The sequence below is a fragment of the Chroicocephalus ridibundus genome, chromosome 6 (assembly GCF_963924245.1).
Source record: "Chroicocephalus ridibundus chromosome 6, bChrRid1.1, whole genome shotgun sequence".
In the NCBI taxonomy this organism is placed as follows: Eukaryota; Metazoa; Chordata; class Aves; order Charadriiformes; family Laridae; genus Chroicocephalus; species Chroicocephalus ridibundus.
This window is the reverse complement of record NC_086289.1, coordinates 71,922,827-71,936,735: the sequence shown is the minus strand read 5'-3', so window position 1 is coordinate 71,936,735 and position 13,909 is coordinate 71,922,827. Positions and strand designations below refer to the sequence as shown.

Sequence of the window (13,909 nt, the reverse complement as noted above, 5' to 3'; positions counted from 1 at the left end):
CAATTACCAGGCTTCATCCAAAGTCAAAAATACTCAAAATTACATATACAAACACACACATATATATATATTAGTAAGGCAGTTTGCATACTAAATGTGAACGTATGGCTTATTCTGGGGAAAAAAAAAATCTCACGTACCAAGTATTATATAGCGATAGTCTTTCAAGAATTTGTCTGCACTAACCTCTTGCTTTACAACATAAAGCTTTTTTAAAGGTTCGAATGGGAGATCTTTTACTGTACTTTCTTCAACCACTAAGTGAGTACACCTTTCATCACCGACTGGTAAATAATGCCCTCCTAGATTAAAAAAAAAAAAGGCAAATTAGCAAGACTGAAGAACATTATTGCTAGAAATCTGTAGCTCACTTGATAGTTCTGTGACACCTATCATTAATGAGATGAACTTGATTGAGCCAATCAGTTGTTGGGCTTACATAACACCCCAGATATTATCATCAGAGACAGCTTTTAGGAAATAGCATGTAGCATACAGTAGCAAATTACATATTGAAAAGACAGGGGTACATGGAGTTCAGAGGGCATTTAAACCTGTCTAACAATAAATCCAATACTCTTTTGGAAAGCTTTTCTTGTTTCTTAGAAGAACAAGCCAGGAATACTCACCCTAAAGACATTCACAAGCTACAACCTGTGCATGTCACAATCTTATAAGTAGCTTTAGGTAAACAGGCCTGGAGGGAGCAAACCCAGCCAACTTGCATCTCTTTTGATGCGGCTTTTCTGTTAGAAGCTTGCTCCATTCCCATTTCTATAGTTCTGTTACCTGCAACTCTAGCAATAAAAGGCTGGAGACTTGTGCATTATCTGTTACAACATTACTGTCAATGTGATCGTTAATTTGTACTACACTACCAAAAAGTGGAACACTTCCAATCAAGTGTGTTACCAGCGACGATTCATATCAAAGTTGGAAACATTGTAGATGCTTTCTGTGAATTATGTAAAGATGCATACCACAAAACTGATTATGAGAACTGAAGCAGAATATACATATCAAGTACCAAGTTCTCCAAGTTATCTTCAAGCACCCTATAATTACCTCTTTTTAAATTGTCTAGTTTCAACCAGCCTAGGAAGTCTTCAACAGCTACCAGAACTTTGGCATACACCAACATCTAAAAATTAATTTATAGCTCTCCAAGTTGAAGAGTCTTCGTTAACGCTTCAGGATTTACAATTCAGCATTTCGGCTTCAGTAAAGTATTTATCAGCTATGAAGCCCATTCTTTCCACAGGTCAATAATAAACAATAACCTTGCATTTCCGTCATTTCTTCCATGTTAGCTTTCTCATCATCAGAGAATCCAAGGAAACTTAACATGCAATCCTGGAAGGGAGGAACCTTGAACTGATTTCTAAAGTCATCATCAGCTGCACAGAAATCACTGGGAAAAGAAAAAAAGATGTGCAAAACGGTCACTGAATCATTGCTACATTATTATTTAAACAGAAACTCACAACACTACAAGTGAACAGGGTGCAAGGTAAAGGCTGAAGGAAAATAAACACCTACATTTCATTCCTTTTCTCCCAAGCCTTATAAATCCACTCAGCTTTCACGATAGGAGTACCAAGACTTACAGCAATCTACAAAACAGGAAAAGCACAGGCGGTACAAAGTATTTTCATTTAAGTCTTTCCCATTCCAAGAAAAATTAGTAACCTTGCCTTTACTTTTCAAGACAGATACTGCAAAAAGTGAACATATTCCTTCAAGAATCATGTCCGGCTGTAACTCCCAAGATTTACAATGTATTAATTTTTCATCCACTAGGAGATCACATCAATAGCTATTTTGACACTTACTTAGAAGTGTACCCTTTTGTTAGTCTGATAACCTTCATCACTTACAAAAAACTCAAAACCAAGTCTCTGTTCCAGTGGAATATGGGATCTTTTTTCTCCTTTTGATACTTTGTATGAAGACAAACATCCCAGTCTGCTTTTACCAAAGAGAAAGCAACTATTCCAAAGGTAACTGCCATGACTGCTTGAGAGAGATTCTGAAGTTTTCCTACTTTTTCCCTTTGAGTTGGCAGAAAGGAGTGTTTAAACAGTCTTCTCTTCCAACTGGAAGATCAGAAAGACAGATTACGAAAAAAGCAATAGCCTACTAGCAATTCAAACAAGGGATAGTCAAGGGATATAGGCATTGCTGTGTCATATTCCACGGTACGAGAGTCTATAAACTTGTATTTACTTTTCAACTGGATGTACGTGTCCTGAAGGATTCCCTTTTGGTGTTGCCAAAAAAACTCAACACACAACAACACACCACACATATATTTACACATAAAAAAAGATCTGAACAATTATACATAGCAAGCTAAAAATAATTTCTAAGAGACAACGTACACAAATTGAGTACAAAAGTTTTCTGCAAGTTACCTCAAAGTTTATTGTTTGGACAGACAAAGTAGGCATGTTGATAGGTAAGCACTTTTTCCATTGACAAAGAAATACTCACTGTCTTCAGTACTGATAACATCAGTACTTAAGAACTTAAGAACCATTTTGTTTCTTGTTATTTACTATACTTGTCTATTTCAAGATCTCTGCATTCAGGTAGCTTATATTATTTAGATCTCTAACAGAGACAAAAACATGTCAAAGCTCAACACCAGAGGGAGATGAACTCACCATTAGAAGTCACTCTTATTAGTACAGGGGGAAAAAAAAAAAACACAAACAAACTTACAAGCTGAAGTATAATTTACAGATTTAGTCTACAAGAACCAAATTCTGGAAGTTTCCACTTCTGAAGTACCAACTCAAGCTTACATACTCTGAATTTGTCTCCATGTGTTGAGTTAGCCACCAGATGTGTGACTTTGGAGCTAAAGTCCCTTCGAATAATCCCACCCATATGATGAACCAAGGTCACTAGTTTAACCTGGAAAACACAGATGACAGTTTTCAGTATATCATTTGAAGCATACAGTGCAGAGTGAGAACGGTACAAAAATGTTTTACAAAGCAAGCTACCAAAGGGTATATTAAATGTCTAGAATAGAAATGGTACAATTTGTTCTTAAAACAACTTCACATCTACAGGAGAAGATATAGCTGATATATCAGAAGAGCTATTAACTTTTTTTTTTTAAACATTTAATGCAGCCTTGCTGTGTAGCTTGAGGAAGACTACCCAAGCCACCAGTTCTCCTGTGATCATCAACATAATGCCTTCACCTTTTCACAGACAATAGACTTGAACCACATTAAACTCACTGATTTAGTCAATTCTACCTGAAGGTGCAGTTGCCAGAATTTATATAAGATTGCAGCTTGTCCAATTTGAATCTAGCAGATAAAACCTAACTATCCCTAACACTGGGCAAAGGCTTTTGGTTTGAGTTTGCTTTCTTTTCCCCCCCATATGAAGATGGGAAGCCACACTGCCAGTTCCCAGGTGTCCAATAGGGAAATTAAGTGCCAACTGCACCACTGAAGTGGAAAAGCAAAGTGCTAGAGTACCAAACCACTTCATACCTAGATATGCCAAGACTAAAAGTCCTGATAGCAAGATAGCATGGCAGCAAGATAAAATGCTGCAAAAGCTCTGAACAGGACTACAAAGCTTTATTTGACCACACCACTACATACAAATAAGAGGACACTATTGGGTAAACATCATCTTGCCTGAAGCTTAAGTCCACAAATCTTTAAGACCTACTGAATTTGAGCTGTTTAATGTCACTCAGCAAAAGAGTGACCAAAAATGGCATCACAGGACTTGCATAAGGAAACGGTTTTGTTCCCATCCTGAAATATCACTGCCTCTGGAGATGCAGCAAAACAAAACAAAACATGCATTCCCCCCATACGAGCTCTAGTCATAGTTAAATCCCCCAGGTGACAGAACAGAATAGCATTCTGAAAATAAACTTAACATAGCTTTACCCATCCAAAGGAAAAAATGTCTTACTAATTCGTCTTTCTTTCTGAATCCTGTAAAGCACAGTACCAAGTTCAACATACTTGCACAGTACAGTGGACGACAGGAGAAAGGTAAAGGCTGAAAGTAAGAATAAGCTTTTTAGTCAAAAGCATACTGCTCCCATTAAAGTTTTAACGTTATCTTCAATACAGTAATATTGTTACTAGTATTAAAATGCTTCAGATACTAGTCCAAGTCTGTGTATTCAGTCATATCTCAGCTCCAGACCTGCCAGTGTTCTGATAAAGTAACTAGAGCATCCCTAAGGTAGCACTCCACCTTTTTTTCTCCTCCCCAAACCATCCCCTCTACATGACAACCTTTGGAAATACAAAGAGTCTGCTGAAGCTTCATTTGTATGCTACCTCTCCTAATGGCACAGTCCCAACTCGTGGGTCAACAACTCCCACAGCTTCCGCAGTAGTTGTAGCCTTAACTACTGTCTGCCTGTGCTTTCTTGCTGCATGCAATACTCTAACATAGTATTAGAAACTTGCTTTTCTTAAATCCGATGCTAAGAATATTTATGATTGATTAACAAAGCAAAACAGACTTTATTTTAAACGCTTAATATTTAGAAGTCGCTGCCCCAGAGAACTACTCAGTTGATTTCAACAGAAAGCACGTACCTCTCCTTTTTGTGCACAGTGCAGTACTACTGGAGGTCCAATGACACGGCAATCTGCTTTGCAGAGGTTGTTAAAGATAGAATCCTGGAAGTCTGACACAACGAAGATAGTCTCAAATTCTGGGGAATCAGAATCTCCAAGCTCTTCTATCGTCTCTGTCTTTATGTAGGGCACTTTAATTTCCTTGATTTATGGGGATAAAGGGGGAAAGCATTATTCAGGCAACACAGTATCAAAATTCAACTGATTTTTATCTTGGACCATTAGAAAAATGTATGATTCAGATTCAACAGAGACAGACTCTTAGAAGGATTGGTGAAAGCTGAATGAGATGCACTGTTCTCTAGCATAAGAATAGCTATGAACTGCACCTAAAAAAAGAACTATATTAAAGCAATTCCTGCTTCTGAAGAATAAGGATTCTAGTTACTTTAGTAGTTTACATATCAGTTCACACTGATAATATAGTATTGGAAATATCTACAGATAGGAGAAAAACAGCTAAGCACAAAAGATAAGTGAAATTTCAGACTGTCAGAACAGCTTAAGGTACTTCTGGATGCTAGTAAAAAGTAGTATCCAGCTTGAAAGAGCAAGCTCCACGCTGCATAAGGTCTAAAGAACAGAAGTTAATTTAGTTCACTGCTGATATTTTTAAGGGGTCTAAAAGTTTTATCCATTTCAATTTCAATCAGTAGTTCCAAGTTTTATTTCCTAGGTTTTTAATGTCAAGAAATGGACGACCACTTCTTACACTGAAGTTTAAATGTAGCTTTCAATTGGAAGAGAAGCCAAATAACCAATTTTGAAGTCAGTTCATAGCAAAGACTTATGTGTTGACTGAATATAAGCATGCAGTTGAGTGACTCCATTGATATTTCTACCCCCCTGTTAGAAAACACCGCTAATTAAGAGCTGCAGGTATTATTTCCAGTTTGAGAAACAAGTGTTGTAAAAAAGTGCCAATTTTGACAAGCTTTAAGTGACACAATCAGAAACATTAGCATATATTGTGACCATTATGCCCAATTAATATAAATTAAAGCGTGTGCACATTTCCGTCCCAGTGAAGTACAACATGCTGCATGCAATCACATGTGCTTAATTGCATGACATACCATATCAATAATACTTTTTATTAGTTTTTCTTCTGATTTACCAGGACTAGTTTCCTTTATCTTTATAACTGGTACTTCCATTATCTTAATGGTCTGTGGAAGAGGAAAACTTTAGTACAGAACCAAACTGGTTTCTAGAAGCCTAAAAGCATACCATCTCATTCCAGTGACTGTTTTATCTGAGGCCCACATACCTCCAAGGCTTTCAGAAGCTCCTCATGTTTCCCTGCTTCCTGAACCAAAACCACTCTTGTTTCTATTTGAGGCATTTCTTCTGTTTATAGAGAAACAAGGATAATATTCATATTTTAATAGAAAAATACATGTTAGGTCTAAATCAAGCAATAATGCATAGAAGAATACAAGCAGACGGCATCCTTTCAAGACACCTTGTTTATCAGGAAAAAAGTCTGAAAATAAATGTTGCCTAAAGAAGCCTGTCCTTTAATTAAGCATACCTAATTGACCATAGAGCCTAATCTTTCTAGTATATGGTAAAACAAGATCCTGCAATTCATGACCTTACAGTCAAAGCGAGAAGAGTCAGCAAGGTAAGAAAGAAAAACAACACACTTATGGACGTAATCCTTCTAGCAGAATTAGATACCAAGACTTACAGGAAAACAGATTCTGGTATCTTCTCTAGTTTCTGTGTTCCTGGCTGACAAGGTTCATTGCTTCCCAGTAACTGCTCAGTTTCACCAAAGAATATCAGAACTGAAGTTAGATATCTTGTTCTTTTTCTCCATGTATAAATAATCTTGCAAAATCTTCGGAGGAAGGAACAAATGTTGCCTCCATGTCATTTGCACCAAGAAGGCTGCCATTTGATTTTGGCTGCTGCCATTTGATTTTGACTACTGCATTGCAGGAAAACAAAAATACCTTTTTTGTTGTTGGTGGGTTTTTTTTTTAATTTGAAAATTTGTTCTTGAATTAATTTCAAGCTCAAGACCATTCATGTAAGGACTACCTGTAATTCTATACATCAGAGCAGCGGTAGTTTCCAAACACTAGTGTCAAAATATCACCTGGGATAATTTATCCACAGAAAAGGCATCAAATGAAACTAACAGCGGTCTATACATCATCCAGAAAACTTGCTTGATTTCATGGCTGTAACCCCAAATGTTTTATAACAAGGCAAGATAAAAATTGAGACAGTCCCTTTGTTGGAGAAAGGATACCAAATCAACACGCTTTTGGCTACCCCTCATACAATTCTGTAGTTAGGCAAAGTACTTTTGGTTTTTCAAAACTACTAGATACCTATAAAGTAATCAGTCATTAAAAAAACATAGTACTCTTAAAATAAGCTTCTCCCATTACCTTCAACATCTAAAACAGATCCAGGAAGTACATTCTCTTTGGAGGTTTCTATAATTTTTGAATCAAGAACAGAAGAATCAGCCAAGAGGCTCCTCCTGGTTTCGGACACCAGCATACTGTTGTCAGCCATGATTATGTCTCGTTTCTTTCTTCAACAGCTAGAAGACAGATGTGCTGAACTAAGTTACAGTTGCAAAAAAGCTCATTAGTAAGAGTTCTGTGACTAAGGCAGTCAGAAGTAACTTCAGACTTCTGAAGACAAAACATTCGGACTCTTATTAAAATCCCACTCACACAGATAGGGTAGTTCTGAAAGAGCATTAGGAATCACAGAATTGGTAGAAAGGACTGACAACAAAGCTATTACAGAAATGGTTCCAAGCAGGCTGCTTATCATTGAAATAATTCATTTGCACAGAAAGCTGCAGAGAGGGTACTTCAACTCTGAGCAGCAGGGGAGCACTAACTCTGCACCAAAAATTTATTCTAAGACACCTGCCAAACACGTAGCACTTTTTCTTTTGCGCACGAGGCAAGATGCGTGCATTTCATGTGATCCATCATTCACGCAAATTTAAATATTTGCAGAATGATATCAGAAGTTACCTAGACTAGCCACTCTATCTGAACTGTGGTATAATAACCCTCTGTATCACTTTAACTGAAGTTGTTCTCCTCATGACTATAAACGTCCCTTTAAAACCTGTCCAATTACATAGCAAAGTAGAAATCAGTGGGGGTTTTGGCATAACAGTAGTATAGAAGAGAGTTTATCTTCTAGAGTTTAGGAGATCACATTTGAGACTCTTGGACAGGATTCTTATCTTCAGAGTACATCAGGCAAGTTCCTCATATAGTGATGAGCAATAAGTCAACACTAAAAATTTATCATAATTCTAGACATATTCAGTTATCAAAGTTTGTTGCAATTTTAACATCACACACAGCTGGGCAGGCTCCACAGAATTAGGTCTCCTAGCAATAAGCCCTGATCACCCAGCTAGTTTATCTCAGAATAGCACGAGACCCAGCAGGTAGAGAAAGTAACTTTAACCCAAAAGAGTCTTTAGGGATCACCTGCCCAGAAAGTTATAAAGATACCATTTGGAACTGTTATACTGTTAACTCTTCTTTGGCAGTGAGAGTGGAGGGAAGCATAACCTTGGAAGATTCAAACCATATAATTAATAATGATTACCACACAGACAGTTATATGTAAAATCAGATCAAAAATACCCTCCAGTTAAGGGTACTGTTAAATTTAAATCCTACAGATTTTTTTTTTAGATACATCAATAAGATTCCTGTCATGCTGCTGTTCTTATACCTAATAACATGTATGAAAATGCACTTATAGAGAACTTCATAGTATATTTTGGAGAAGCCCATACTTTGGGTTGGGCACTGATTTTCTTTATGGCTTTTCCATTCTATTTATTCAGGGGGCTCCATTCTGGGACTATTGAAATATTCCCTGTTTTAATGCTCACATGTTAATTGATAACACAATACTAGTCACTAGACTTACACACTGAAAGCGCCAAGATACAGAAGTGAACAAACACCCCCCCATTAAAAACAACCCAAAAGGCAGAACTCCATCACTACAGGGTCCAGGCAAACCTGAACGCCCTTAGAGCATTACACTTACAAACGACCTCCCAAAAGCTTGCAGAAAGCCTGAAGGTCATGAAATACCCACACGCTAAAACATGTATGTAAAGCAAGGAGATAACACTAAAAGAAAACTTCCCATATTGCCTGCTATCCCCCCGAGGCCACACCCAGCAGCGTGACCAAGCGCTGGGAAGTGGCCGGAGGCAAGATGAGCTACCGCCAGCTGCTCCCACCTTAGAGCCAGCAGGTGCCAGCGGGGCCGGGCCCCCGCACTGCCCAGAGGAGACCGCTGAAGGCCCAAAGAGGGCGGCGGGGCCGCCCCGGGAGCCCCCAGGCCTCACAGGTACCCCAGGCCCACATCAGCCGGCCCCGCTCTAGGCCGCCCGCACCCACTGCTCTCCACCTCGGCCTCCCCCAGCCCGGCCGCACCGCTCCACGCCACACCTGCCGGCTCCCGGAGCCTAGGGCCGGCCGGTTCCCCACTCACCGCCGATGCCACCTGCCACTAACCACAGAGACAACCTCCGCCATCAGCGGCCGCCGCCACCGATTCAAAAAGCGAGCCGCCGCACTAAGCGCGACGCCCATTGGCTGCCGGCCCCGCCGCTCCTCTGTAAGCCGCCACCTCATTCGGCATCGCTCCAAGTTGTCCCGCCCCCTTCCCGTCCTTTTTGGACAGCGCTTTCCCTCCTTCCCTCTCTGATTGGATGTTGCACCTGCCGCTCAGAGCTAGGCTGTCTCCCATTGGCGGTGGGGCGTTTCCTGGGCAGGCGCACAGGCAGGAGCGCAGGTTGGGGGGCGCCCTGCGTTGATTGGCCGCCGGCGGGTTTCGAACGCTGCCAACGGCCGGGGCGGAAGGGCCCGGATGGGGCGGTGGGGGTCACCGGCGCCACCCGCCGGGCTGAGGCGCGTCCTGGCTCCGGCCAGGGCAGGCCCCGCGGCGGGGAGCCGCTCTTACAGCTGCCCGGGGGCCGCACGGAGACGGCGGGTAACGGCCCGCGGCCTGTGCGGGAGGGCTCCTCCCGCGGCTCGGCTCCCCTCAGCCCGCCGGGCCTGCCTGCCGCTGCTCCCCGCGCCGCGTCCCCATCCAGAGCGTCTGCCTTGCCGAGGACGTTAGAGTGCATAATAATTCCGTTTATAGGGAAGGAGGGAAAAGAGGTGACAGGAGAAAATGTGACTGGTCAAGATGAAAGTCAGTCAGCCGACTCGGCAGCCCCAACCCCAACACAAATTAATTACAACAAATGCTTACCGTCCTGCCCTTGGCCATTTTCTCTAAAACTTTCTGATCTGGAAAGGAATTCTGTCATAGGGGCTCAGCATCTCTGAAAATGGATTTAGCGTAACGTCTCACTGGCTCCATGTAAAAAACAATGAGAGATGTATTTTCTATTTCTAGAATCTTCCATTATATGCTAAATTCTTATATGCCAAATTGAGGTCTTAGATTTACTCGTCATTTTTTTAATATCACAGATTTCTATTAGTTCAGGCACTTTCATGACCAATCCAGCAGCCGTTAGCGCCAGTAAGAGTCCATTGACTTTTTATGATTTGGAAGAAAATCGCAATAGGAAAAAGCAGCAGAAGATGATAGCAGGTGTTGCTTACGTGAATATAAAGATTTGCTGGTGAGGGACACATAAGTTAGGATTACTTCCTTGAGGAAAAGATTTCAGAATAACAGCTTGGAAATCAAGGAGGTCATTTCAATTTTGACACTTCAGTCAGCCAGTTATTATGCAGTCATACAATTATTTCATGTAGAGTAATTGCAACAATGACTTAAGGTCAAAATATAGCCTCACCTGAGGTCCTTTCGTCACCCTGAAGTAACAGTTTGGGCCATCGTTTTGCAGTTCCAAGCCACCCTTCACCAGCTCTTCCCCTTCTCGCCTTTCTTTGCGCTCTTACAAAGTCCTTTTCAGCCAGGTCTTCAGATCCCTCATGGCCTGAACCAGGGTTTCTCCTAGGTTTGGAACAAGTTCTGCAGTATGCTTTCTGAAAAGACACTGATGATTGTACATTAATTTCAACTTAACCTCTAGATCCTCAAAAAAAAGCTATATAAAATGTTGTGCCTGCAAAGAGAGGAGAAGTATTTTTACTGGGGCTGACGATTAACAGGTGATATATGCATCACTTCTCAGTTAAAGGTTTAAAAAGAACAGAAGTTATACCTAAACGTTCAGTACGTAAATCCAGGCTCACTATGCATATGAAGGATGGCTTGGACATTGGCCATTTTTTAAATATACTTGAAAATGTAGAATTACAATCTCATAAAGCAACTAGGGTATTCTGATGAACTGTCTTAAGCTTTCCTTCCTGGGACTGACAGAACGTAGCCAAACGTTAGGTAGTAATCACTTGAGAAAAGTCGATAAGATTTTTTTTTAATCAAGCGCATTTTCTGACTAAACTTTAGATGAGGACTGATGACAAAAATAATTACTAATTCTTTATACATCTGACATTTAAAAGTCGTAATTGCTTTTCTAGAAAAGGCTCTGAAATAGAAACACCTATTTTTTTTGTTGTTGTTGTGTGAAATGTAACATGGAGTCGAAACTTGCTGTTCCTTCCAGTTTTCTCAGCATCAGTAACCCAGGCGCATAAGGTTTATTTAATAGTTTCCTCTCACGGTAACACCCACAGGGAGAGAGTTCCAGGAGATTAAATCATTAAAGGAATCCCATCACATCAGCTCCATGGGGGCAGGGATCTCATACCTTGGGGGAAAAGACAATGAGGCCACATCAGAAGAGGTGATGGGACCCGGAGAGACCTGAAGGAGACCTTGGTACCCTGCACTGGAAGTTGGCTGTCAGGAAACCGTCTCTTGGCTTCAGGGTGTGATTTTCCATAGGTAGACTGCTTGTCCCCTTAGATACCTTGCAAGCTTTGGGGGTTTAATTTATTTATTTATTGTTCTTTTTAAATAAAGGAATCTTTCTGGGACCATAGCGGCTTGTTTTTTTTTCAACCAACTGACTTCTTTGTAAGCGCCTGGAAAATAAAAGAGGTGCCTCAAAGAGCTATTGATTCAGTTTAGCCAGAGCAGGAGCTTTCGAAATGTGGGGAAGGGGGGAGATCAGGCACAAGATGTATGTGGGGCTCAGCGGGAGCATGAGAAACCTCAGAAAAAATCCATCCAGCCTTTTTATTGCTTTTTCGAAGAGGTAAGTAGATGAGAGAGGAGCGGGACTAGATCCAGTTTTGCCCGAGGTTTGGGAACAATTATTTTTGTTCAAAGAGTCGGGTACAAATAATTACCCTCGAGGATGCTGGGTGTGGACTTTAGGGGCAGATGCTTGGGAAAGGCAGGGAATGGGAGTGTGCGAAGCAAAAGAGGCACGAGGTAAAAGGTGCGAGCACAACGTTATACAGAAAGGGAGGACTCGGTAGGAAAAGCTTGAGACCTCAGGAACGTCACCTGCTGCTGGTTTCTGGGCAAAGCTGCTTGTTTCCCAACGGCCCTTCAACATTCATCGTCTACTCAAAACTGACTGTGAAAATTACAGAAACTCCTTTGCTGTTGTTACGAAAAAAAGGTTAAAGATGCTTGAGAGTCTCATTTCCTCACAAATTCCAGAAACTTTCTTCTGCAACCTTTAGCATCAGCGAGGTTGTACTTCAGTTCCAGTAAAGCTGGCTTAAAAGCTGACCTTTTACTTCTTAGAAACGTATTTTTCTTTTATTACCTTTTCATGTCCATTTTTAAAGGAAAATTGTCCTTTCCAGGACTCAATTTATAATTCTATGTGACTTTTTAGTATTATGAATTCATTCTTAAAAGCAATGTTATTGTTAAAATTAGTGCTTGTTCTTTTTTCTGCATTAGATTCATAATGCGTGTGAATCTGTCTATTTAAATAAATATTTTAATTTGCTGAAGGTCGCTCTGTGATTAAGTAGTAATTTGTGTCAAGGCTGAACTCTGTAGTATTTATATTTCCTGCACATTGCAAAGAGGGGTTTTATCTGACAAGAAAGCGCCTACAGGGCTGAAAAAGACCTGTTTAGAAAATGTTGTTGTCTTAGGTGCAGGAAATGTTCCTGCGTTAAAACCAAAATTTGTTACTGACTGAGGGTAAAAAAAAATAAGTAAGTCCCAGTCCAAAATAAAATTACAGGATAAAGTTTGTTTTCTAAAAAATATTAAAAAATAATTCTTTCTGGAATTGGTTTGTGATGCGTTTAAACGGGAAATGGTACAGTTTCTTCAGGTAAAATAATGGTGTCCCCGCGTTCCTCCTGAAACGCGCGGGATGCGGGATGCTGCCGGATGGACTGGGATCGATCCCGTTGTAGCCTCCCTCGCTCCTTCACGGCCTCCGGCCTCAGCGGAGACAGTCGCCTTCTCTGCCGGCCAAGGGCTGCCCTCGCCCACATCTTTTGGGGTTAAACCCCCTGGAAATGGGGTCCATGTGCGGGTGGGGCTGGCCGCCGCCGGCTCCGGCCCCACACAACGGCACAGGCGGGGACAGGGACGCGGCCTGGCTGCGAGAGTCGGGAGGAGCCGCTGCAGGTTTGGGTGGCCCTTGATGGCCTGTGGTGGCCCTTGGTGGCCTAGCGCACAATGGAGAAGGTCCGTCACCCCGCGGGCGAGACCAGGCCGGCGGGGCCGGGCACGGCCCCTTTCCTTGCGGGCCCCCCCGGCCCGCCGTGCCCGCCGCAGGCCCGCTCCCGGCCGGCGCTTCCCTCAGGGGCGCGGCGCGGCCTCCCCGGCTGGCGGGGGCGGCGCTGCGCGGGCGCGGAGGCGAGGCGCAGATAAGGCCGTCGCCCGCCGGGGCTGGCAGACGGCCGGCGGGGACGGGAAAGGCCGGCGTTTCCTCTGGGGGAGCCGGTCCCGGGGCGGGGGTGGCGGTGGTCGCGATGCGGGCCGCTTGGGTGCTGCTGACGGCGCTGGGCCGCCCTGTCCGCCTACTACGTGTACCTGCCGCTGCCCGGCACCGTGTCGGACCCCTGGAAGCTGATGCTGCTGGATGCCACCTTCCGGGCGGTGCAGCAGACGGTAAGGTGGCGGCGACACCCCGGTCCCGGTTCCGGAGGGGCGGACAGGACCTCCCCCGGTGGGCTCGGTGCGGGCGGAGGAGCCCGGCACGGCCCGGGGGTCCCCGGGGCGAGGGGAGGCGGCGGCATCGGAGACATCCGCGCCTGGTGGGGCGGTCTGCGCCGCAGCGGGTTGTCGCGTCCCGGAGGGGGAGCGGGTGCCATCCTCTGCGGCGGGGCGAGCGGTTTCCTCCTCCT

General features: G+C 42.9%; 2 protein-coding genes across 6 annotated transcripts in view; one reads left to right on the top strand and one right to left on the bottom strand.

The window, feature by feature from the left end:
• ECT2 (epithelial cell transforming 2) overlaps window positions 1–10,793 on the bottom strand; it is a 32,733-nt gene extending 21,940 nt beyond the window's left edge. Inside the window, exons 1-10 of one of the 5 annotated variants that reach the window (XM_063339647.1) lie at window positions 10,465–10,793; window positions 7,040–7,197; window positions 5,905–5,984; window positions 5,711–5,803; window positions 4,593–4,775; window positions 3,952–4,041; window positions 2,812–2,919; window positions 1,540–1,613; window positions 1,281–1,411; window positions 187–302 (exon numbers count right to left, since the gene is read on the bottom strand). In XM_063339647.1, coding sequence (XP_063195717.1) covers window positions 187–302; window positions 1,281–1,411; window positions 1,540–1,613; window positions 2,812–2,919; window positions 3,952–4,041; window positions 4,593–4,775; window positions 5,711–5,803; window positions 5,905–5,984; window positions 7,040–7,169 — 1,005 coding nt within the window. In that variant the 5' untranslated portion in view covers window positions 7,170–7,197; window positions 10,465–10,793. Of the gene's footprint in view, window positions 1–186; window positions 303–1,280; window positions 1,412–1,539; window positions 1,614–2,811; window positions 2,920–3,951; window positions 4,042–4,592; window positions 4,776–5,710; window positions 5,804–5,904; window positions 5,985–7,039; window positions 7,198–9,100; window positions 9,225–10,464 lie in introns of those variants that run through there. The other 4 variants (XM_063339649.1, XM_063339648.1, XM_063339650.1 and 1 more) reach the window with 4 other exon arrangements.
• A 2,055-nt stretch (window positions 10,794–12,848) lies between these two features.
• The window catches only part of NCEH1 (neutral cholesterol ester hydrolase 1), a 21,676-nt gene continuing 20,615 nt past the window's right edge, over window positions 12,849–13,909 (top strand). Inside the window, 2 exon segments of the mRNA XM_063338471.1 lie at window positions 12,849–13,567; window positions 13,569–13,673. Of these exon segments, the coding sequence (XP_063194541.1) occupies window positions 13,535–13,567; window positions 13,569–13,673 (138 nt within the window). The 5' untranslated portion in view covers window positions 12,849–13,534.